This window comes from Dendrobates tinctorius, unplaced genomic scaffold, assembly GCF_039654945.1.
Source record: "Dendrobates tinctorius isolate UK_male_01 unplaced genomic scaffold, ASM3965494v1 ptg000226l, whole genome shotgun sequence".
NCBI lineage: Eukaryota > Metazoa > Chordata > Amphibia > Anura > Dendrobatidae > Dendrobates > Dendrobates tinctorius.
This window is the reverse complement of record NW_027361893.1, coordinates 5,669,831-5,696,627: the sequence shown is the minus strand read 5'-3', so window position 1 is coordinate 5,696,627 and position 26,797 is coordinate 5,669,831. Positions and strand designations below refer to the sequence as shown.

General features: G+C 45.4%; 1 protein-coding gene across 1 annotated transcript in view; it reads left to right on the top strand.

Moving 5' to 3' along the window:
- LOC141059269 (uncharacterized) overlaps window positions 1-26,797 on the top strand; it is a 1,095,346-nt gene that overhangs the window by 525,692 nt on the left and 542,857 nt on the right. Inside the window, 2 exon segments of the mRNA XM_073555586.1 lie at window positions 665-844; window positions 928-1,051. Coding sequence (XP_073411687.1) covers window positions 665-844; window positions 928-1,051 — 304 coding nt within the window.

Here is a 26,797-nt window from a genome sequence, read left to right as displayed (position 1 = left end):
AGGGGTTGTGGTGGTTGAACAATGAAGACTTGCCTTGTTTGGTCGATCTTATTTTTTTGAAGTGTGTGGCAAAGTCCTCAGCTGAGATGAGGAAGGTTGGAGGGGGCGGAGGAGGGAGTTAAAAGTTTTGAATAACTGTTTGGGATTATAGGATAGGGAAGATACAAGGGTTGTGAAGTAGGCCTGATTAGCAGAGGTGAGGGCAGATTTCTGCCCTCACCTCTGCTAATAATATATGTGTGTGTGTGTGTGTTTTATTACAGATGTAAAGAAGAAAACTAAATACTGTAAAATAATCTCATATGTTTCCCTTATTATGTCCAGTAATTGTATTATTACACAGGATTTTTATGATGTTACATCGGCTCATCTTCTTCTCATTCAGGTCTCTACAATATCGGATCCTCTCAGTGAAGATCTTCTACAAAAGAGAATTTTCCTGATTTACACATCAAAGATGGATATGGACAGAGACAAGATGGTGGAGAGGATATTACACCTCACCCTAGAGATCCTCTTCCGGCTTACTGGAGAGGTGAGAGATTCTGATGACGTCACATTACATCATTCTGATCTATGGGAATAACAGATGGACAGAACTGGAGAGGTGAGGACTCTGGAAATGTCTGTAGTGAGATTTATTAATGTGTCTCTCCATAACCAGGATTACACAGTAGTGAAGAAGACCTCTAGTGAGCGCTGTCAGGACCCTGTGTCTGAGGGATGGGGAAGACCCCTGAGCCCAATCACGGGGCCTCCACCTCACTCCCTGATACATGAGGACATCAATGACCAGAAGATTCTAGAACTCGCCTACAAGATGATTGAGCTGCTGACTGGAGAGGTGACACTGCTGGGAATGCTGGGACATTATACAGTAACGCTATGAAGGGATCAGGGGGATGACGGTATCATTGTATGTGTCAGGTTCCTATAAGGTGTCAGGATGTCGCCGTCTATTTCTCCATGGAGGAGTGGGAGTATTTAGAAGGACACAAAGATCTGTACAAGGATGTCATGATGGAGGTTCCCCAGCCCCTCACATCACCAGGTAATAGACAGGACTAAATACACACGGCCTATAATTATCTGTATGTAAAGAATGAATTCAGTCCCTGTATGTATTTCCTCCAGATCTATCCAGTAAGAGGACAACACCAGAGAGATGTCCCCATCCTCTTCTTTCGCAGGACTGTAAACAAGAAGATCCCAATGTTCCTCAGGATCATCAGGTAGATGGAGAGAAGGTGTCAGGAGATCTCCCCTATGATGTGTAGACGGCTGTGAAGGTCTTGTGCTCAGTCTTGTTTTATCCACCAGTATTATATGTTTTATACTAGTGTAATGAGAACGGTGGAGATGGCAGGATTAGAGCTGATCATAGATGTGACTTCTCCATCTGTCTGTGACTTTTACAATATTTGTTTCAGGGTGAAGATCTGACCCATATTAATACTACAGAGACATATGTGAGGGGTGATGAATGGTGTAAAGAGGAGATTCCTACATATGACTACCCAGGTGAGCAGTAACCACTAAATGCAGAGAAGTCACAGATTCTTCTCAGTCACCGGCTGTGGCTGCTTTATTGGTGGTGTAGTCCGGCTGTATCACAATCGTGTGATCACAATTTTGCCTCTAGACCACAATATTCCCCTCCACCAAAAACTATTCAAATGACTTTGGGTACTGAAAGCTCTTTTCTATAGAGCTTACTCTGGGAAATCTACCTACCAACACAAATTAGGAGATGCTGACCCTTAACTGTCCAGATCTGTAAACTACAAAACCAAATGACATGTAATCCTATATGCATAATCAGAGCATAAAAGCCCTCAGAAAAATCAAAATGTATTTAAAATGGAAGGCAGTCTTGTAAGTAATAAAATGCAAAAATCTTTATTAATCCACTCGTTTACATAAAAAACACAGGCATATAGCCCTAATATTAACCCCTTCACTACCAAGGGTGGTTTGCACGTTAACTCCCGGGCCAATTTTTACAATTCTGACCACTGTACCTTTATGAGGTCATAACTCTGGAACGCTTCCATGGATCCCGGTGATTCTGACATTGTTTTCTCGTGACATATTGTACTTCATGTTAGTGGTAAAATTGCATTCAAATAACATGCGTTTATTTGTGAAAAAAATGGAAATTTGGCGAAAATTTTGAAAATTTCGCAATTTTCCAACTGAATTTTTATGCCCTTAAATCACAGAGATATGGCACACAAAAAACTTAATACATAACATTTCCCACATGTTTACTTTACATCAGCACAATTTTGGAACCAAAATTTTTTTTTTTTAGGAAGTTATAAGGGTTAAAAATTGACCAGCGATTTCTCATTTTTGCAACACCATTTTATTTTTAGGGACCACTTCACATTTGAAGCCACTTTGAGGGGTCTATATGATAGAAAATACCCAAAAGTGACACCATTCTAAAAACTGCACCCCTTAAGGTGCTTAAAACCACATTCAAGAAGTTTATTAACCCTTTAGGTGCGTCACAGGAATTTTTTGAATATTAAAAAAAAAATGAACATTTAACTTTTTTTCACAAAAAAAATACTTCAGGTTCAATTTTCTTTATTTTACCAAGGGTAACAGGAGAAATTGGACTGCAAAAGTTATTGTGCAATTTGTCCTGAGTACGCTGATACCTGATATGTGGGGGGGAACCACTGCTTCGGCGCATGGCAGACCTCAGTAGGGAAGGAGCGCCGTTTGACTTTTTCAATGCAAAATTGGCTGGAATTCAGATCGGACGCCATGTCACGTTTGGAGAGCCCCTGATGTACCTAAACAGTGGAAACCCCCCAAGTGACCCCATTTTGGAAACTAGACCCCCCAAGGAACTTATCTAGATATGTGGTGAGAACTTTGAACCCACAAGGGCTTCACAGAAGTTTATAATGTACAGCGGTACAATTAAAAAATCATATTTTTTCCACAAAAATGATCTTTTCACCCTCAATTCTTATTTTTCCAAGGGTAACAGGACCCTAAAAGTTATTGTGCAATTTGTCCTGAGTACGCTGATACCCCACATGTGGGGGTAAATGACTATTTGGGCGCATAGCAGAGCTCGGAAGGGAAGCAGTGCCATTTGACGTTTTTGGCTAGAATTGAGATCGGACACCATGTCGAGATTGGAAAACCCCTGATGTACCAAAACAGTGGAAACCCCCCACAAATGACACCATTTTGGAATCTAGACCCCCAAAGGAACTTATCTAGATGTGTGGTGAGAACTTTGAACCCCCAAGGGCTTCACAGAAGTTTATAACGTACAGCAGTACAATTAAAAAATCATATTTTTTCCACAAAAATGATCTTTTCACCCTCAATTCTTATTTTTCCAAAAGTAACAGGACCCTAAAAGATATTGTGCAATTTATCCTGAGTACGCTGATACCCCACATGTGGGTGTAAACCACTATTTGGGTGCATGGCAGAGCTCGGAAGGGAAGCAGCGCCATTTGACGTTTTTGGCTGGAATTGAGATCGGACACCATGTCGCGTTAGGAAAGCCCCTGATGTACCAAAACAGTAGAAACCCCCCACAAATGACACCATTTTGGAAACTAGACCCCCCAAGGAACTTATCTAGATGTGTGGTGAGCACTTTGAACCCCCCAGTGCTTCACTGAAGTTTATAACGTCCGGGCGTGAAAGTAAAAAAATCGTATTTTTTCCACAAACATCATCTTTTAGTCCCCATTTTTTTATTTTCCCAAGGGTAACAGGAGAAATTGGACCCCAAAAGTTGTTGTCCAATTTGTCCTGAGTACGCTGACACCCCATATGTGGGAGAAAACTACTGTATGGGGACACGTCGGGGCTCGGAAGGGAAGTAGTGACGTTTTGGAATGCAGACTTTGATGGAATGGTCTGTGAGTGTCATGTTGCCTTTGGAGAGCCCCTAATGTACCTAAACAGTGGAAACCCCCCACAAATGATCCCATTTTGGAAACTAGACCCCCTGAGGAACTTATCTAGATGTGTAGTGAGCACTTTGAACCTCCAAGGGCTTCACAGAAGTTTATAATGCCCAGGCATGAAAATAAAAAAATCGTATTTTTTCCACAAACATGATCAATTAGTCCCCAATTTTTTTATTTTCCCAAGGGTAACAGGAGAAATTGGACCCCAAAAGTTGTTGTCCAATTTGTCCTGAGTACGCTGATACCTCATATGTGGGAGAAAACTACTGTATGGGCACACGTCGGGGCTCGGAAGGGAAGTAGTGACGTTTTGGAATGCAGACTTTGATGGATTGGTCTGCGGGTGTCATGTGCGTTTGGAGAGCCCCTGATGTACCTAAACTATTGAAACTCCCCACAAGTGACCCCATTTTGGAAACTAGACCCCCCCACGGAGCTTATCTAGATGTGTGGAGAGCACTTTGAACCCCCAAGTGCTTCACAGAAGTTTATAACGCCTGGGCGTGAAAATAAAAAAAACATTTTTTTCCGCAAAATTATATTTTTGCCCCCAATTTTTTATTTTCCTAAGGGTAACAGGAGAAATTGGACCCCAAAAGTTGTTTTGTAATTTGTCCTGAGTAGGCTGATACCCTACATGTGGGGGTAAAACACTGTTTGGGCGCATGGCAGAGCTTGGAAGGGAAGGAGCACCATTTGACTTTTTCAACGCAGAATTGGCTGGAATTGAGATCAGACGCCATGTTGCCTTTGGAGAGCACCTGATGTGCCCAAACAGTGGAAACCCCCCAATTATAACTCCAACCCTAACCTCAACACACCCGTAACCCTAATCTGAGCCCTAGCCCTAACCATAGCCCTAGCCCTGGCGGGAAAATGGAAATAAATACATTTTCTTTTAGTTTTATTATTTTTCCCTAACTAAGGGGGTGATAACGGGGGGTTTGATTTACTATTTATGGCGGTTTTTATGTTTGGCAGCTGTCGCACGCTAAAAGACGCTTTTTATTGTAAAAATAGTTTTTGCATCATCACATATTGTGAGCTATAATTTTTCCGTATTTTGACCCACCGAGTCATGTGAGGTCTTATTTTTTGCGGGACGAGTTGACGTTTTTATTGGTACCATTTTCGGGCACGTGACATTTTTTGATCGCTTTTTATTCCGATTTTTGGGACGCAGAATGAACAAAAACCAGCGTTTCATGAATTTCTTTTGGGGGGGGTATTCTGACTCATGGATATGTAGAACGTATGGTGCCTGGATAGACCTCTCTTTCTGGGCCCTTTCCGTATCGACCTGTACTCACGTTCATACCGATTAATCAGACAGCTTAACTCAGCCACAATCTCATGTAAGAAGACTCCAGGAAAAGAGGGATGCTTTAACTGAAATTCTTGTATTATGATGAAAGCAGCAGGTAAAAAGGAATATTCTTCAGAGGACATGTAAGAAGATGCTTACAGATGGAGGGACGATCACAAAATGGAGAATGAAGGAGGGAACAAACATACATCACAGGACTACAGGGAGAGAGTTGGGACAAAATACAGGGAAAGGCAAACTTCTGCCTAGCAACAAGGATACAACACAAGCAATGCAAATATTAAATGATTTCCCAAGTCGTGGGACATGACACTCCCCGTCTGAAATCCTTGGATTTCACGATGTCCTTAATTCTTCGAAGTCATTCGAACCTGAAAAACAAGAGAAAAGAAAAACATGCATGCAATAATAAACATTTTTAAAGTCCAACTCGTTGTTGTTGACCCGTAGATCACACCGGAAGATAAGTCCAAGTCTATTAAACCCATCTTCGGATTGGGGAAGCCGCAAACATGCCAACTCTTCCACCAACCCAGCAATCCAATGGCAATGTTCAAAGTTCAATCCAATGGAAAATGTCAATGTTCAATAAAACTGGGGGATGAGGAGGTATGCTCCCCGCCGTGAGCAACGTCCAGGAGCAATGTTCAGTTCATGTGACGTCCTCCTTTGGCAGTAGCAGCATGAGATCGGTGACCGGACGGAGGAAGGTTCGGGTAGAGCCCCCTTTTGTCACCTTAACTTCTGTCTTACGCATCTTTCCGTCCTCGCTGGGCATGACCTTGGTGATAAGACCCATTGGCCAGTCGTTACGATGAGCCTCTTTGTCTTTTAAGAGAACAAGGTCTCCGTAGAAGGTAAAGGAATCAATTGCAATGTCCATTTCGTCTCTTATAACGTCAGCAATTTCTACTGCCAGTACTGCAGCGCAAAGTTCGAGTCTGGGTACAGAGTGTGCAGGCTTCAGGGTTAATTTGGCCTTACCCAGGATAAAACCACAATGCACCTTATTAGCTTCTAAGGTCTTCAGATAAGCTACTGCGGCTATGGCTTCTGTAGATGCATCACAGAAAATATGAACTTCTCTTCTGATTGCAGCCAAAGATGATCTTGGAGAATAACAACGTGGGACTTGGAGTTGCTCCAAGAACTTCAATGACTTCTTCCATGTCTCCCACTTTTGCTGTTTCTGAGTCGTCAGCGGGGTGTCCCAATCGGTGTTCTCGGCAGTGAGCTGTCTTAACAGTATCTTGCCTTGAATAGTGATGGGTGCTACAAACCCGAAAGGATCGTAGATGCTGTTTATGACAGATTGGACTCCTCGTTTGGTAAAGGGTTTGTCACAGGGCGACACCTGGAAGGTGAAGGTGTCCTGTTTGATATCCCACAGTAGACCAAGGCTGCGCTGTGTGGGAGGAACATCAGAACCTAGGTTGAGGTCCTTTAGGTTCGTGGCATGGTCCTCAGATGGAAGCGCGCTCATTACCTCTTGACTGTTAGAGATGATCTTGTGGAGTCTGAGGTTTGATGTGGATAGCATTTCCTGTGTCCTGGAGAGTAGGTCAATTGCCTCTTCACTTGTGGGCAAGGACTTGAGCCCGTCGTCTACGTAGAAGTTCTTCTCTACGAATTGACGAGCATCGGATCCGTACTCTCTCTCACCTTCCTGGGCTGTCCGTCTCAGTCCGTAGATCGCCACAGCAGGTGAAGGACTGTTGCCGAAGACATGGACCTTCATCCGGTAGTCTATGACATTGTTGTCTTTGTGCCATAGGAACCTAAGATAGTTTCTGCTGTCTTCCTTCATGATGAAGCAATGAAACATCTGCTGAATGTCGGCCATTATAGCAACAGGTTCTTGTCTGAAGCGGATCAATACTCCAAGGAGGCTGTTGTTCAGGTTGGGTCCAGTTAGTAGCAGGTTGTTGAGAGACAGGCCTTCATACTGAGCACTGGAGTCAAACACCACTCTGATCTGGTTAGGCTTGTGAGGGTGATAGACACCAAAGGATGGAAGGTACCAACATTCTCCTCCTTCCTTCAGTGGTGGCGCAGGTTCAGCATGATCTTTGTCAAAGATGTTCTGCATAAAGTCAATGAAATGCTTCTCCATCTCTGGTTTCCTCTTTAGGGTACGCTTTAAGGATGAGAACCTTGCAGTTGCTTGCTGCAGGTTGTTCGGCAACCTCGCTCTTGGGAAACGAAAGGGTAAAGGAGCTACCCAACTGTTGGAGTCATCTTGAACAAATTCTTTGTCCATAACCTTTATGAATTCTTTATCTTCCCTTGTGGGTGCTAACTTGTTGTCTTCATTTGTGGAATCGAACACTGTTGACCCGAGGTTTTCGTCCCAGGGCTGGAGCATGTTCATGTTGTTGAAGGATTCCTGATGCCTCTTGGTGTTGCTCACTTTCTCTTTCACCCAGTAATGATGTGGGCATGGCTGAAAATGAGTGCTGCGACCATTTGGCAAGATGTGTGTTTTGTAAGAGGAGATGTTATTAGGTCTCTTCATCTTGAGTATGCAAACATTGCCTATAATTACCCAGCCTAGATCAAAGCGTTGGGCAAATGGTGCGTCGTGTGGTCCATTAATTTGCTGACGTACCTTGTGCAGCCGGAGAATGTCTCTGCCAAGCAGAATCAGGATATCTGCGCTGTTGTTGAGGGCTGGTATATTGTTTGCTATCCCCTTGAGATGTGGGTGATGAAGAGCAGCCTCTGGCGTTGGGATCTCTTCTCGATTGGATGGAATCTGGTTGCACTCGACAAGTGTGGGTAAGGGTATCTCTACGGTGTTGTCGAGGGATGTCGCTATAAGACCACTGGCCCTTCTCCCAGAGACCTCTGTAACACCGCTGCAGGTACTTAAGGTGTAAGGGTAAGCATTTCCCTTTAAGTTAAACATATCAAAGAGTTCTGACCTTGCAAGTGATCGGTTGCTCTGATCATCCAAGAGGAAGTACACCTTCACGGCTTTCTCTGGGTGACCGTTGGGATATACGTTCACCAGACAAATCTTCGCACAGGACTTGTCCCAGAGACCTTCTCCGCAGACTTCTGTGCATGAAGAAGATATTGTGGTATGACTTGCAGTTTGAGCTGCGTCCTCCCCGCCATGGCTCGTGGTGGGGGAAGGAGTACGTGTAGAGTCAGGACGGTATGGGTGGAGTGCTTGTACGTGATCCTCACTGTCACACTCCATACACTTAATTGTAGTTTTACAGTCTTTAGCAAGGTGTTCAGTAGAAGCACAACATCTGTAGCATACCCCAAACTTCTTTAGAAGTTCCTTGCGTTCTTGGAGAGGTTTCTTCCTGAAGCCGATGCACTTTTTTAAGGGATGTGGCTTCTTGTGGATGGGACACTCACGATTTGGGTTCTCTATCTTTTCACCCTTGTTGTTCTTGCCTGGGGCTGATGTTGGTAAGGGAAGAATATCCGTCTTCTTCACTGAAACTGGACTCCTGCGGTTTCTGTCATTCGAGTGTGTGCTCACGTATTTAGAGGGAGGTGAAGCTGGGCCACTGGATTCTCCGTAGGAAAAGCTTGGGTCGTTCTTACGCTCTGCAATGTCTTTTATAAACTCACAGAAGTAGGAGAACGGAGGAAATGACACTTGATGGTCTTTCTTGTATTTTGACCCTATTGCAGTCCACTTCTCTTTTACATTGTATGGTAGCTTGGAGATAATGGGGTTTACTCCACGAGCAGTGTCCAGGTAGCTGAGGCCAGGTAGGTGGGTGTCTGCCTTGGCCAGCTGGAGCTCTAACAGCAGGTCACTGAGCTCTAGGAACTTTGAATTGTCCTTGCTTGATATCTTTGGAAAACTCTGTAGTCGCTTGAACAGTGCATCCTCTATGGCTTCTGGACTGCCAAAGTTTCTCTCTAGTCTTTCCCATGCAGCCATGAGACCAGCCGTTGGATTACTGATATGTACAGATCTGAGTCTCTTGACACGCTCTGTGGATTGTGGTCCTAACCATCTGATCAGCAGGTCCAGCTCTTCCGCAGCAGTGATGCCGAGGTCACTAGTTACGGTTCTAAAGGCACTTTTCCAACCTCTGTAATTTTCAGGTTGGTCGTCGAACCTTGTGAGACCGGTTTTAGTAAGTTCACGGCGAATCATGTACCTTGCGAAGTCGGACATGTTTGTTCTTTCTGACTTAGGATGCACAATTGTAGGCTGAGCGGTGTTGTACATAGAGGTGGAGACGTCTTGGCCTTAAAACATGGGGAAGTATGGAGTGGCATATGCATTTAGTCCAGCAACTGGTTTGGTGGGTATAGTTTCTGCTACATGTGGAGGTGGCACTGTGTGGTTGTCGAGGGTATAATGACCTGCCGGCATATTGGGTTGCATGTAGGTATTAGCCTGTGGAGTTTGGTGAGATGCAGGGTTTTGGCGCATACTGGAATATGAAGGAAGTTCAAGTTTGGGAGCATTGTACTGACCTTGAATGCAGGATTCTGTAAGTGGATCGGCATCCTGGTGCTCTGGAGAAGCATCAACACCATCAGGAGTGTTAGTAATGATCTGCGGTTCGCCATCTTGGCTTAGCACGTAGTCTCTTGTGCGTTCGATAGGGTCTTCTGCCTCTATTTCACACAAACTGACGCTGTCTCTTTGACTCCCACTGATAGCCTGCTCGAGTACCTTTAATTCTGCCATGGCTGTTGCATGCTCACATTCCTTCTCTAGAGCTTCCATGCGTGCCGCTTCAGCATCCATTTCTGCTCTATTTTATGCAGCAGCTGCATCCATTTCTGCTCTCTTTTGTGCAACAGCTGCGTCCATTTCTGCTCTCTTTTGTGCAAAGGCAGCTTGTACCTTAGTAGTTTCAGCCTTAGCACGTGCTCTTATAAGCTGCTCAGTAAGAGTAGAATATTTTGATGAACTTGACCTAGATGAACGTTTTGAGTGCTTACATGATTTGGATGAGCGAGTTGATGCATCTGGTGTTCGTGCGATTCTAGCCTCTATCCTGGCTTTAATGTCACGTACAGTGCAGTCCCTTTCAGAATTAAGCTGCTGGAAACCTTGCAATTCGTTTAAAGTCTCTGGGAGATTCAGTTTCTTCAGGAGAATAATATATTGGTCACTCTTCTCCATATACATTTGGTATGCTGTGCATAATTGTTCTAGGACTCCCTCTGGTGGTAACTCATGAGAAGCAGGCCTTGATGCAGTGTCTATATGACTCAGCACTTTCTTCCATACTGAAGACACATCACTATATAATTCACATTTTGCAGTCTCTAAATTCTCCATGACTTTCCATGTGGGTTTGACTGTACGTTTTCCCCTTTCGCTAGATGGTGGATGGGGGTCTGGGTCTCTTTCCTGTGCTTGTAAGTCTGGTAGGGACATTGTATTCCTTGCTTCAGACACGATTAGATTGCAGGCAGGAAGAGTTGATGATGGGGGTTATACTTCCCACTGTTCAGCAACAGGAAATACACAGACTCTGCACAGAGTTGATACTTTGTATCTAATGCTGGAGCAGCTGCAGGGTCCTGTGTAATGATGGGAGTTATATTCCTCTCTGCTCAGCTGCCGTGTGGCTTCTATGCACGCTGGGGTCTGGCTGGAACTGGGTTACAGTCTATCTGGAAAATGTCCTTTTCCACTGAGATTCAGCACAGACCTTGAGTTACTGTCTCTGAAGGCAGGTTATTCCTTTTTACTATTCTGACTCATGGATATGTAGAACGTATGGTACCTGGATAGACCTCTCTTTCTGGGCCCCTTCCGTATCGACCTGTACTCATGTTCATACCGATTAATCAGACAGCTTAACTCAGCCACGATCTCATGTAAGAAGACTCCAGGAAAAGAGGGATGCTTTAACTGAAATTCTTGTATTATGATGAAAGCAGCAGGTAAAAAGGAATATTCTTCAGAGGACATGTAAGAAGATGCATACAGATGGAGGGACGATCACAAAATGGAGAATGAAGGAGGGAACAAACATACATCACAGGACTACAGGGAGAGAGTTGGGACAAAATACAGGGAAAGGCAAACTTCTGCCTAGCAACAAGGATACAACACAAGCAATGCAAATATTAAATGATTTCCCAAGTCGTGGGACATGACAGGGTGCGTTTACACCGTTCCGCGTGCGGTAAAATTGATAAAGCGGTTTTATTCTTCGGGTCAGTACGGTTACAGCGATACCTCATTTAGGTCGTTTTTTTATGTTTTGTCGGTTTTTTGCAATGAAAACAATTTTATATAAAAAATAATAATTTTTGTATCGCTTTATTCTGCGAGCTATAACTTTTTTTTATTTTTTTGCGGATGATACTGTATGGCGGCTCGTTTTTTGCGGGACAAGATGACGTTTTCAGCGGTACCATGGATATTTATATGCGTCTTTTTGATCGCGCGTTATTGCACTTTTTGTTCGGTGGTATGATGATAAATCATTATTTTTTGCTTCGTTTTTTATTTTTTAAGGGGTTCGCTAAAGGGGTTAACTAATGGGACAGTTTTATAGGGCAGGTCATTACGGACGCGGTGATACCAAATATGTGTACTTTTATTGTTTTTGTTTTTTTTTATTTTGAAAAAATGGATTTATTGTGGAATATTTTCTTTTTTTTGTTTTTACTAATTTATTTAGCGATTTTTTTTTAAATTATTTTTAACACTTTTTTTTTTTACTTTATTACCTTGTCCCAGGTGGGACATCACTGTCCTGTGACAGATCGCTGATCTGTCACATCACAGATCACTGTGACAGATCAGCGATCTGTCACAGGCACTGCTGCAGACTTCCTCATGCCTACGCTTTGCAGGCAGTGAGGAAGTCAGCTCCCTGCAGGCCCCCGTCGCCATCTTGGATCCGGGGGCCTGTAGGGAAAGAGCTCCCCGCAGCAGCGCTGCACATTGCGCTGCCGTGGGGGGCTCAGGGAAGCACGGAGGGAGCCCCCTCCCTGCCGATGCTTCCCTTTAACCCCCGGTACACCGCGATCGCGTTTGATCGCGGTGTGCAAGGGGTTAACGTGTCGGGGGCGGTCCGTGACCGCCCCTGACACATTGTGCCGGGTGTCAGCTGTGATAATTAGCTGACACCCGGCCGCGACCACGTGGGCGCCGCTGATCGCTGGGACGTAATATTCCGTCCATGGTAGTTAGGTCCAGGGTCACATGGACGGAATATTACGTCCTTTGTAGGAAAGGGGTTAAAAAACAGGACAGGTGTTAAGAATAGAAATGAAGAGGGGAAGATAGATGACAATCACGTCCTTTTTATATGTTGTCCTACTCCAAGTTGTATAGGCTTGAAAGCCAACTGCCAATTATGTAAATCAGGTGATTTGCATCTCTGTAATGAGGAGGGGTGTGGTCTAATGACATCAACACCTTAGATAAGGTGTGCTTAATTATTAGGCAACTTCCGTTCCTTTGGCAAAATGGGTCAGAAGAGAGATTTGACGGACTCTGAAAAGTCAAAAATTGTGAGATGTCTTGCAGAGGGATGCAGCAGTCTTGAAATTGCCAAACTTTTGAAGCGTGATCACCGAACAATCAAGCATTTCATGGCAAATATCCAACAGGGTCGGAAGAAGCGTGTTGATAAAAAAAAAAAGACGTAAAATAACTGCCCATGAATTGAGGAAAATCAAGCGTAAAGCTGCCAAGATGCCATTTGCCACCAGTTTTGCCATATTTCAGAGCTGCAACGTTACTGGAGTATCAAAAAGCACAAGGTGTGCCACACTCGGGAACATAGCCAAGGTAAGGAAGGCTGAAAAACAACCACCTTTCAACAAGAAACATAAGATAAAACGTCAAGACTGGGCCAAGAAATATCTTAAGACTGATTTTTCTAAGGTTTTATGGACTGATGAAATGAGAGTGACTCTTGATGGGCCAGATGGATGGGCCCGAGGCTGGATCAGTAAAGCGCAGAGAGCTCCACTCCGACTCAGACGCCAGCAAGGTGGAGTTGGGGTACTGGTATGGGCTGGTATCATCAAAGATGAACTTGTGGGACCTTTTCGGGTTGAGGATGGAGTGAAACTCAACTCCCAGACCTACTGCCAGTTTCTGGAAGACACCTTCTTCAAGCAGTGGTACAGGAAGAAGTCGGTATCGTTCAAGAAAATCATGATTTTCGTGCAGGACAATGCTTCAACACATGCATCCAAATACTCCACAGCGTGGCTGGCCAGTAAAGGTCTAAAAAGAAAAAATGACATGACCCCCTTGTTCACCTGATCTGAACCCCATAGAGAACCTGTGGTCCCTCCTAAACTGTGAGATCTACCAGGGAGAGAAAACGGTACACCTCACGGAAACGCGTAAGTACTCCCAGTAGTTTGTTATTGAGATCTGGTCCTGTCAGTAGAACATCATTCAGGGAGATATCATCAAACTTAGCACTAGAGTCAAACACCACTCTAATCTGGCCTGGTTTCTTAGGGTGGTATACCCCAAACATGGGTAGGAACCATCATTCTTCAGAGTCTTTGAGAGTGGGAGCTAGTTCTGCATGGCAGTTCTCAAATATCTTTGACATGAAGGAGAAGTGATCTCTCATCTCTGGCTTCCTTTGCAGATTATGTTTGAGAGAGGAGAAACGTTTTAATGCCTGATCTCTGTTGTTTCGTAGACGTGGTCTGTGGGTCCTGAAGGGAAGAGGTGCGACCCAGCTGTTGGTCTCATCTTTTGTGAGTCCCTTGTCCATTACCTCCAGGAACAACTTATCCTCTACCGACATTGCTACTTGGTTGTCTTGCTTAGTTCTCTGGAAGACTGGGTACCCCAGCTGATCTTCATAGCTTCCTGACACCATACTGCTGTCATGAGTGAAGTCTATTAAGTGATTGGGTAGTTGGGTGCTGTGTGGTAGTTCCTTGACATGGAACTCGTTGTTGCAAGGTTGAAACAGAGATGGGCGTCCTTTCTCCAGTGTATTTGTTAGCATGCTTGTCACAGAAGATGGGGCGTGCATGTGTCGCAAGCATACGTTTCCTATTATGACCCATCCTAGGTCTAGCTTTTGGGCATAGGGAACATTGTTGAGTCCATTGATATACCACTTTATGAACCTGCAGGATATCTCTTCTCAATAGCAGTATTACCTGTGCCTGAGGGTCGAGTTCCGGTGTGAGGTGTGCTATGCATTTTTAGTGAGCATGATGGATTGCCACATCTGGTGTAGGGATTTCAGACCTGTTGTCTGGGATCTGATTACACTCGATGATTGTAGGTAGTGGCAGGCAGAATTGTCGATCTAAGGACTCAATCTGGTAGTCAGTGGCTTTCCTGGCCGCTGTTGTCACAGTACCTGCACGTCTTTAATAAGGAGTGCTTGGTCCTTTAATGTTGAATAGGTCAAAGAATGTTGATCTGGCCAGGGATCGATTACTTTAATCATCCGAGATAGCATACAGTCTCACAGCTTTGTCTCTATGGCCCTTTGGGTACACTCTGATGCATATTTTTGAACAAGACCTACTGTCTATTGTCCCTTTACAGACTTCAGTACATTGTGAAGTGATCTCTGGCGTAGCTGCATCGGTGCTCTTTTCCTCCCCGCCATGCTCTCTGTCAGCTGGCATGTTCTGTGCACTCCATGGAGCTGGGCCAGGGTGTAGGGCAGTGTTATGATCTGTGGTGCCACATTCTGTGCATTTTACTCTGCCCTTACAATCCTTGGCGAGATGAGTGGTAGATGAGCAGCACTTGTGTAACAACCCTGCTGGCATCACTGCATGGCCTCCCATCCCCCGCACACCAACTTACTTTCTGCTTCAAGCCATGCTGTGAATTCTGTCTGTTGCCAGCTCTGCCTCTGCTCTCCATGTTTCCAGACTGTGTGTATAGGGGGCGGCGCCTGAACTCTCTGGTTCTTATGCAGTCAAGGTGCACCTGTGTAATCTGTCCCTTACCAATCACCTAGAGCCCTTGACTATTTAGTTTCGCCACACCCACTGACCTTTGCCTGTGCAATGTCTATACTCAGTTAGTATCTTGCTGCTGAGGAAGCCAGGCCCTGTTCTGTGTATCTCCTTCTCTGTAGGAATACTCTTTTTGTCTCGCTTTGTATCTTGTCCGCCTGCCAGGAGGCAGAATATCCTGGTCCTTGAGTCTTGTTTCCCAGTGCCTTGTCTGTTCTCTGTCCGCCTGCCAGGAGGCAGAATATCCTGGTCCCTGTGTCTTTGTCCCGGTGTCTCTGTCTGAACTCAGTCTTACCTCTGTCAGTCTCTTTGTTTGTGGTTCCTTCTCTGCCGTGTCTTTCCTTGTGTCCTCGCAGCTTTATCTGTGCATCTGCAACCTCGCAGCATTATCTGTGCATCTGCACCCTCGCAGCTTTATCTGTGCATCTGCACCCTCGCAGCTTTATCTGTGCATCTGCACTCTAGCCGCTCTGTCTGCCTGCCCCGCACTCCTGCGGCTCTGCCTGCCCCGCACTCCTGCGGCTCTGCCTACCTGCACCTCCTGTGTGAACAGGTCCAAACCTGTTCCTTCATATTCCACTCCTTCCTGCCTATATCCATACCTGCACCTCTTGTGTGAACAGGTCCAAACCTGTTCTCTCATACACCACTCCCTCCTGCCTACACCTGCTGTGTGAACAGGTCCCTACCTGCCCCTTCTCATACCACGCCAATCTGTCCTGTGACTCCAAGCCGTGCCCGCCTGTCCTGTGTCTCCAAGCCGTGCCCGCCTGTCCTGTGTCTCCAAGCCGTGCCCGCCTGTCCTGTGTCTCCAAGCCGTGCCCGCCTGTCCTGTGTCTCCAAGCCGTGCCCGCCTGTCCTGTGTCTCCAAGCCGTGCCCGCCTGTCCTGTGTCTCCAAGCCGTGCCCGCCTGTCCTGTGTCTCCAAGCCGTGCCCGCCTGTCCTGTGTCTCCAAGCCGTGCCCGCCTGTCCTGTGTCTCCAAGCCGTGCCCGCCTGTCCTGTGTCTCCAAGCCGTGCCCGCCTGTCCTGTGTCTCCAAGCCGTGCCCGCCTGTCCTGTGTCTCCAAGCCGTGCCCGCCTGTCCTGTGTCTCCAAGCCGTGCCCGCCTGTCCTGTGTCTCCAAGCTGTGCCCGCCTGTCCTGCGTCTCCAAGCCATGCCCGCCTGTCCTGCGTCTCCAAGCTGTGCCCGCCTGTCCTGCGTCTCCAAGCCGTGCCCGCCTGTCCTGCGTCTCCAAGCCGTGCCCGCCTGTCCTGCGTCTCCAAGCCGTGCCCGCCTGTCCTGCGTCTCCAAGCCGTGCCCGCCTGTCCTGCGTCTCCAAGCCGTGCCCGCCTGTCCTGCGTCTCAGCCGTGCCTGTCGTGTCTACCTGCCTGCCTGTCAAGCCTGCTTGTCACTCGCACCTGTGGGATCAGCAGCCACAGCCAGACACCACCCTGGAGTGGCACCCGGCAGCTACCTGCCGCACAAGCCTGACCTCACATCAGAGGCTCCAGTGAAGACTAAGGTAGCTGCCGTAGTTACGCCCCTTCCAGGGTAGTCTGGTTTATGGCACAGTGGGGCCACAACCCCCCGGCTTGCGCCATTCAGCCAAGGCGCGAGTGTGACAACTTGTAGCAGATACCGTTCTCTTTTAGGAAGCTTCTGCGATCCAGCAGAGATTTTCCTCTGAAGGCTCTGCATTTCAGGAGAGGATGAGGCTTCTGATGAAGCGGGCACTGCTTGTCAGGTTCTTGTACCTTTGTCTCTGATTGAGAGCAGCCATCAGACCTGTAATTGGAACTTGGAGAAGAAATATTAGTCTTGTGCACTGCCACAGATGTTCTGCGTGGGTTTGCAGCTGGTGGTGGTGCGGCATATGACGATGTAAAGTCAAAGCAGGGATCATTTCTGATTTCTGCTTGTTCGTGTATAAAGTCTACAAAAACGGAGAAGGGAGGGAATGGAACACTGTGTTTGTATTTGTACGTGTAGCCACGTGTGAGCCACCTCTCCTGTAGATTGTAGGGCAACTTTTGGACTATAGGGTTAATACCTTTGGTTGTGTAGTGAAGGAGGCCTACCGGGACTTGCATACCTCATTTGGCAACTAGGACCTCTTGTAGCAAGTCACCTAGCTCTCTAAGTTTTGGGAGACCTTTGTTAGATATTTTAGGAAAAAATGAAAACCTGGCACTCAACTTAATGCTTGGTGAGGCAGTTTATTGTAGTACCAGAAAACGTTTCGGTCGATATAGACCTTCATCAGTTACTACAGTGTGAAAAAAATAAATAAACAAAAATAAATAAAGTATGTACAAAAATCACATAGAATGCAATTCGGTCGTGGATATATACAATATTATACAAGAAATACTACAACAGAGACCAAAAAATATATCTTGGGTGCTCAGATTGAAGGAGAAAAGGATAAGACATACCGTGCTAGTATGTTTGAAAGTAGCTTGAAGGAGGGCGCTTTTTATGTTATTCACTGATAACGTCTAAAAAGAAGTGATTAGCGCTGTTAAAGTGTATACATAAGGTCAATTAGGTGGTGTTACAGGATGGTACATACCAGTAATCAAATGGTCAGAATGCTGCTGTAACGCAGGATAATCTGTAAGGTAAACGTCATGTAGGATGACATAAGACAGCGGTAAAGTATCAATGGCGAGGTAGTTACCTTAATAGTTGAAAATATCAGCTCAGCCTGGTCCTCCTGGACGTGGGTAAACACCACTTGTCAGTGGAGACAGAGGTGAGCTGAGCTTAAGTGGAGGAAGGGCGGGTTTTCTGGTACTACAATAAACTGCCTCACCAAGCATTAAGTTGAGTGCCAGGTTTTCATTTTATCATATATGGTTTGGGAACCTAACTTGGCACCACTACAGTAGTGCACACGGTGTTTTCTACTAGATATTTTAGGAAAGTCATTGATTCTTTTGAACAAGGCTCTCTATTACCTCAGCAGAGCAGTAGCACTCATCTAGCCTCTTACAGATCTCTTTAAGGCCTATTTGAGGGTGGTTTATATTTGTCTCTGATCCTTACTGCCTCTTCTCCCAGGTATTTGACTAAGAGGTCTATCTCATCTCTGTTTTTTTAGCCCCAAGTCTCTAGTAACATTTTGGAAGGAAGCTTTCCAAGCTCTGTAACGTTGAGCGTGGTCAGGTCGGGTGACCGGGGTCACTGAAAGGTCACCCGACCGGCGCACAGAGGACACTCTACGGTTAATCCCAGGGGGCGTGGCTTAGCCCCCACGTGCCTACGATCGCTCTGATTGGCTGTTTCACTTTTAACAGCCAATCAGAGCAATTTGTAATATTTCACCAATGAAATTTGGTGAAATATTACAATCCAGCCATGGCCGATGCTGCAATAGCATCGGACATGGCTGGACACCGACACCCGACCCCCCCCCACACACACACTGACTGGCGGCGATCGGTCGCCACCGTCATCATCTGTTCCCCCTCCCCTTCCTATCGCTCCCTCCCACCTTCCAATCCCCCCCTGGGACCTCCGATGGTGTCCCGCCTTGGCTCCTGGCGTCCCGCCGTCCGGATCATGGGTGCCGCCATCTTGGAAAATGGCGGGCGCATGCGCAGTGCGCCTGCCATTGTCCAAGATGGCGGCGCCCATGAATTTGCCGGCTGCCCGTTCATTTTTCATTTTGATCACTGTGATACACTCTCACGGTGATCAAAATGAAAAAAAAGTAAATACACCCCCCTTTTATCACCCCCATAGCCAGGTGCAAATAATAAAATAAAAAATATATTTTTTTTCCATTTAGGGTTAGGGTTGGAATTAGGGTTAGGGTTGGAATTAGGGTTAGGGTTGGAATTAGGGTTATAGATAGGGTTAGGGTTGGAATTAGGGTTAGGGTTGGAATTAGGGTTATAGATAGGGTTAGGGTTGGAATTAGGGTTAAAATTAGGGTTAGGGTTGGAATTAGGGTTATGGCTGGAATTAGGGGTGGGTTGGGATTAGGGTTAGGCTTGTAGTTAGGGTTAGAGATGGCATTAGGGTTAGGGGTGTGTTGGCGTTAGGGTTGTGGTTAGGGTTATTATTAGGGGTGTGTTGGGGTTAGAGTTGGAGTTAGAATTGAGGGGTTTCCACTGTTTAGGCACATCACGGGGTCTCCGAACGCGACATGGCGCCACGATTTATTCCAGCCAGTTTTGCGTTCAAAATGTCAAACAGCGCTCTCTCCATTCCATTTATGACCACATATGAGGTATCGGTGCACTCAGGAGAAATTGCCCAACAAATTTTTGGATCCATTTTATCCCATTGCCCATGTAAAAATGAAAAAACTGAGGCTAAAAGAAAATTTTTGTGAAAAAAAAAAAAGTCCTTTTTTTCTTTTTTTTCTTTTTTTTTTTTTACGGATCAATTTGTGAAGCACCTGGCGGTTCAAAGTGCTCACTATGCATCTTGATAAGCTCTTTGGAGGGTCTAGTTTCCAAAATGGGGTCACTTGTGGGGGAGCTTCAATGTTTAGGCGCACAGGGACTCTCCAAACGCTTTATGGCAACCGCTAAATATTCCAGCATATTTTCCATTCAAAAAGTCAAATGGCGCTCCTTCCCTTCTGAGCCCTGCCGTGCGCCCAAACAGTGGTTTATGACCACATATGAGGTATCGGTGTACTCAGGAGAAATTGCCCAACAAATTTTAGGATCCATTTTATCCTGTTGCTCATGTGAAAATGAAAAAAATTGATGCTAAAAGAAAATTTTTGTTTGAAAAATTAAAATGTTCATTTTTTCCCTCCACATTGCTTTAGTTGCTGTGAAGCACCTGAAGGTTAATAATCTTCTTGAATGCAGTTTTGAGTAGCCTGAGGGGTGCAGTTTTTAGAATGGTGTCACTTTTGGGTATTTTCTGCCATATAGACCCCTCAAAGTGACTTCAAATGTGAGGTGGTCCCTAAAAAAAAATGGTTTTGTAAATTTTGTTGTAAAAATGAGAAATCGCTGGTCAACTTTTCACCCTTATAACTTCCCAACAAAAAAAAAATTTGTTTCCAAAATTGTGCTGATGTAAACTAGACATGTGGGAAATGTTATTTATTAACTATTTTGTGTCACATAACTCTCTGGTTTAACGGAATAAAAATTCAAAATGTGAAAATTGCGAAATTTTCGCTAAATTTCCGTTTTTTCCACAAATAAATGCAAACATTATCGACCTAAGTTTACCACTAACATGAAGCCCAATATGTCACGAAAAAACATTCTCAGAATCGCTAGGATCCGTTGACGCGTTCCTGAGTTATTACCTCATAAACGGACACTGGTCAATATTGCCAAAAATGGCCAGGTCATTAAGGTCAAAATAGGCTGGGTCATGAAGGGGTTAACAAGCAGCTAAACCGCTATACCGGGGTCCAATAAGGAGACTGTAGTTGAATCTGTGGTTTATTGAACGTAGATATAGATGTGTATGGTAAAACTACAAACAGATACATAGGATTCATGGAAATATACATTATACATAACATACAATCTGAACTACTAGCTGAGCAGGGGATGTAACTAAGCTAGCTAATACAAGGCAGAATATACAGAGGGAATGATTACATACCACCGATGCTAACACAAGGGGAAACAAGCGATGAGGTGCTTCCAATATGCAGACTTGAAAGAAATGGCCGACTGAAGAGAAGAAGGGGGCTGGCATAGACCATGATTCCTTGCAAAGTTACCCAAAATACATTGTGGATTGGAGGGAAAATACAGGAACGAAAATGAAATTAAGATAACACTGCAGTTATATCTTTTGGCAACTAGATGGAGCTAAGAGAACAATAAACATTAAACTGTATGGAAAACTGAGCATTCTAAACATACAGCAATGATTACAGTTGTGGCCAAAAGTATTGACACCCCTGCAATTTTGTCAGATAATACTCAGTTTCTTCCTGAAAATGATTGCAAACACAAATTCTTTGGTATTATTATCTTCAGTTAATTTGTCTTAAATGAAAAAACACAAAAGAGAATGAAGCAAAAAGCAAAACATTGATCATTTCACACACAACTCCAAAAATGGGCTAGACAAAAGTATTGGCACCCTCAGCCTAATACTTGGTTGCACAACCTTTAGCCAAAATAACTGCGCCCAACCGCTTCCGGTAGCCATCAATGAGTTTCTTACAATGCTCTGCTGGAATTTTAGACCATTCTTCTTTGGCAAACTGCTCCAGGTCCCTGATATTAGAAGGGTGCCTTCTCCAAACTGCCGTTTTTAGATCTCTTCACAGGTGTTCTATGGGATTCAGGTCTGGACTCATTGCTGGCCACCTTAGAAGTCTCCAGTGCTTTCTCTCAAACCATTTTCTAGTGCTTTTTGAAGTGTGTTTTGGGTCATTGTCCTGCTGGAAGACCCATGACCTCTGAGGGAGACCCAGCTTTCTCACACTGGGCCCTACATTATGCTGCAAAATTTATTGGTAGTCTTCAGACTTCATAATGCCATGCACACGGTCAAGCAGTCCAGTGCCAGAGGCAGCAAAGCAACCCCAAAACATCAGGGAACCTCCGCCATGTTTGACTGTAGGAACCGTGTTCTTTTCTTTGAATGTCTCTTTTATTCTCCTGTAAACTCTGTTTATGCCTTTGCCCAAAAAGCTCTACTTTTGTCTCATCTGACCAGAGAACATTCTTCCAAAACGTTTTAGGCTTTTTCAGGTAAGTTTTGGCAAACTCCAGCCTGGCTTTTTTATGTCTCGGAGTAAGAAGTGGGGTCTTCCTGGGTCTCCTACCATACAGTCCCTTTTCATTCAGACGCCGACGGATAGTACGGGTTGACACTGTTGTACCCTTGGACTGCAGGGCAGCTTGAACTTGTTTGGATGTTAGTCGAGGTTCTTTATCCAACATCCGCACAATCTTGCGTTGAAATCTCTTGTCAATTTTTCTTTTCTGTTCACATCTAGGGAGGTTAGCCACAGTGCCATGGGCTTTAAACTTCTTGATGACACTGCGCATGGTAGACACAGGAACATTCAGGTCTTTGGAGATGGACTTGTAGCCTTGAGATTGCTCATGCTTCCTCACAATTTGGTTTCTCAAGTCCTCAGACAGTTCTTTGGTCTTCTTTCTTTTCTCCATGCTCAATGTGGTACACACAAGGACACAGGACAGAGGTTGAGTCAACTTTAATCCATGTCAACTGGCTGCAAGTGTGATTTAGTTATTGCCAACACCTGTTAGGTGCCACAGGTAAGTTACAGGTGCTGTTAATTACACAAATTAGAGAAGCATCACATGATTTTTCGAACAGTGACAATACTTTTGTCCACCCTCTTTTTTTTATGTTTGGTGTGGAATTATATCCAATTTGGCTTTAGGACAATTCTTTTTGTGTTTTTTTCATTTAAGACAAATTAAATGAAGATAATAATACCAAAGAATTTGTGTTTGCAATCATTTTCAGGAAGAAACTGAGTATTATCTGACAAAATTGCAGGGGTGTCAATACTTTTGGCCACAACTGTATATGTTATCAGAACAGGCCGTTACGAGTCATTGATTATGTTGGAGACAGAACACTTTTATTAGGACTGTCAGGGCCCTGTGTTTTTGTTTGGGCTGTTTTGTTTTTTGTGTGTCCTTGGCTGTTGGTTGCCCTGGGTTGCTGTGAAGATGAGGCTGTATATTTGTTGCTGGGATTGAAGGTAGAATTTTCCTTTGCAGTGTTGGGTTCGGGGGTTTTGGTTGCCCTGATTTCCAGTGTGCATGTGGCTATACTTTTATTGCTGGGGTTGTGTGTAGTGTCCTTCTGGCTGGGGCTGTTGATGGTCTGTGGTGTGTCAGGCACCGAGGTGGTTGGTGCAGGCCTTGGTTTTGGGGGACTGCTTGTACTTTGAGGTGCCCTTTAATGATACTACGAATATGCTCATATTTGTAGTACCCTCCTAGAACTTTCCATTGTGTCTCTCTCTCACACACACACACACACACACACACACACACACACAGCTCTGCTACATCCATTAGGTCTGTGCAAGGCACACGCTGTGGGCTCTTCCACCCCCTCCCAGCTCCACACTCTGTGTAATTTGATACTAGTTTATGGCCCTAAGCTGGCTGAAGGCAGTTGGGGAAACCTGTGCTCTGTTGTCTAAGATAAGAGTTTAAGATCTAAATGTTAGTGCATATCTTGACCCCAGTTGGTGTTATAGGTATGAAAGTTACATACCCACCCTTTAGTTTTCTAGACTCCTGCTTCAGCGGAATCCAAGAAATGGATTCCTACTTAACCGGTTCATACAGGCACTTCATGTTTGGGCTCAAATTAACGCCAGGCTCATGCTTGGAGGGATGGTAGTTCTGCCGTTACTCTACGAGGTTTCCAGCTCAAGCTACGACAGTTGAGTTTTCAGTACGTGTTAGTCCCTCTGAGAAAAGAGGAGTGCTTCCATACAGTGGTGGCCAAAAGCATTGGCACCCCTGCAATTCTGTCAGATAATACTCATTTTCTTCCTGAAAATGATTGCAATCACAAATTCTTTGGTATTATTATCTTCATTTAATTTGCTTGCAAGGAAAAAACACAAAAGAGAATGAAGCAAAAAGCAAAACATTGATCATTTCACACAAAACTCCAAAAATGGGCGAGACAAAAGTATTGGCACCCTCAGCCTAATATTTGGTTGCACAACCTTTAGCCAAAATAACTGCGAACAACTGCTTCCGGTAACCATCAATGAGTTTCTTACAATGCTCTGCTGGAATTTTAGACCATTCTTCTTTGGCAAACTGCTCCAGGTCCCTGATATTAGAAGGGTGCCTTCTCCAAACTGCCATTTTGAGATCTCTCCACAGGTGTTCTATGGGATTCAGGTCTGGGACTCATTGCTGGCCACCTTAGAAGTCTCCAGTGCTTTCTCTCAAACCATTTTCTAGTGCTTTTTGAAGTGTGTTTTGGGTCACTGTCCTGCTGGAAGACCCATGACCTCTGAGGGAGACCCAGCTTTCTCACACTGGGCCCTACATTTTGCTGCAAAATTTGTTGGTAGTCTTCAGACTTCATAATGCCATGCACACGGTCAAGCAGTCCAGTGCCAGAGGCAGCAAAGCAACCCCAAAACATCAGGGAACCCCCGCTATGTTTGACTGTAGGGACCGTGTTCTTTTCTTTGAATGCCTCTTTTTTTTTTTTTTTTTTTCTCCTGTCAACTCTATGTTTATGCCTTTGCCCAAAAAGCTCTACTTTTGTCTCATCTGACCAGAGAACATTCTTCCAAAATGTTTTAGGCTTTCTCAGGTAAGTTTTGGCAAACTCCAGCCTGGCTTTTTTTTATGTCTCGGGGTAAGAAGTGGGGTCTTCCTGGGTCTCCTACCATACAGTCCCTTTTCATTCAGACGCCGACGGATAGTACGGGTTGAAACTGTTGTACCCTTGGACTGCAGGGCAGCTTGAACTTGTTTGGATGTTAGTGGAGGTTCTTTATCCACCATCCGCACAATCTTGCGTTGAAATCTCTCGTCAATTTTTCTTTTCCATCAACATTGCCACAGTGCCATGGGCTTTAAACTTCTTGATGACACTGCGCACGGTAGACACAGGAACATTCAGGTCTTTGGAGATGGACTTGTAGCCTTGAGATTGCTCATGCTTCCTCCCAATTTGGTTTCTCAAGTCCTCAGACAGTTCTTTGGTCTTCTTTCTTTTCTTCTTGCTCAATGTGGTACACACAAGGACACAGGACAGAGGTTGAGTCAACTTTAATCCATGTCTACTGGCTGCAAGTGTGATTCAGTTATTGCCAACAACTGTTAGGTGCCACAGGTAAGTTACAGGTGCTGTTAATTACACAAATTAGAGAAGCATCACATGATTTTTCAATCAGTGCCAATACTTTTGTCCGACCCCTTTTTTATGTTTGGTGTGGAATTATATCCAATTTGGCTTTAGGACAATTCTTTTTTTTGTTTTTTCATTGAAGACAAATTAAATGAAGATAATAATACCAAAGAATTTGTGATTGCAATCATTTTCAGGAAGAAAATTAGTATTATCTGACAGAATTGCAGGGGTGCCAATACTTTGGGCCACTACTGTAACTCAGCCCCTGTTAAGGGCTGACGGAACGCACCAAATAGTAAAGGAGGTATAAGGTGCGTTTGCAGCCCGGGGTCCACCGTGCAGAGATGGATACCTGCTGCTCAGTAATGGTGGAGTCTATATGGAAAATAATAAAGGAAAACACTTGGGTTAGCATCACTCGGTGTGTACAGGAGCGAGTTCTGTTGATTTCACTGAATTGCGGTGCCACACAATGTAAATGCCGAAGCCTGTTAAACTCACAGTGCTCGGCCGGATGAGTGCTAATATACAGACACAGGACTCCGCCCCAAGGACACGAGGTTAGAGTCCCTCTAGTTCACTTGCGCTCGCCGCTGCTGCAGCGGAGCCAGCAAGAGACCAACAGAGAAATAATGCACCAGTTTGCACTGCACCGCTCTGGCGGATGCCACTAACCACCCAGAGTGGGGAGGAAAGCACTACAGTTGGGCACGGCGCCGCACTGGCTGCTACTGCTACCTGGCGCAGTACGACAGTGCCCTGAGAAGAGAGGCACAATCGGACGCTAGCAAGTGCAGAGGACTGGGATGCACTGTGGCTTATAGTCTTGCCACTGACAGGCGCTGACTCTAACCACTACACCCTAACAACAGACACAACCACGGGTAGGGGTTTCATAATGAGTCAGTCGCAGTATCAAGCATCCGTCATCATACACACCATAAGCTGCAAGAGTCTATACTAGTGCATGGCCTAGCGGCCATGGAACTCTTTTATAGTGGCGTCCTTTCGGGTCCTTCCCAGTGGACCAATCCGAGCAGGAACGGGACCTGCGCATGTGACCTCCGACCTCCAATGAGAGGTCGTCCCATGGGCATGCTCAGTAGGGAAAAAGCAGGACTTGGCCCAGGAGCGTCTGCTTGCTTCTGACTCACGCATGATACAATAGCAGAGCCAGGAGGAGCAACCAGACGCCTAGCATTAGCCTGGGCAAGGCGTTGGGACCGATGTCTCTGATGAGCAGCCTCGTCTCCGGCTGGAGAGGAATGGGAGACCGCAGAAGGCAAAGCTTGAGTTGCCTCCTGTGCAGAGGCAGGAACCCGACGACTAACATTACCCCTCCCCTAGGCCCCCCTAAGTCTCGCTACGCTCAAAGGCCACAATGAGTAGTGGAGCATGGATGTTCTTCACTGGCTCCCAGGTCCGATGCTCTGGGCCATGACCCCTCCAATCCACCAGATACTTTTTTTCCACGTACCACCTTGCAGCCCACAATGGCGTTCACCTCAAACTCATCTGAGGACAAGCTTGATGTCCCAGCAGATGACTCGGAGAACCGAGACATGTGACCCGGCTTAAGGAGGGAAACGTTGAAGGTATCAGTGATATCCAGGCGTGGGGAAGGGCCAGCCGGTAGATTACAGGGTTGACCCGTTCGAGGACCTTGAAAGGACCAATGTAGCGAGGTGCGAACTTAGTGGACTCGACCCGCAGCCTGATGTTACGGGCGGAGAGCCACATTAAGTTGCCAGGGAAGAAGGTCGGAGCAGGGCGCCGGTGTACGTCGGCGGAGACCCTCATTC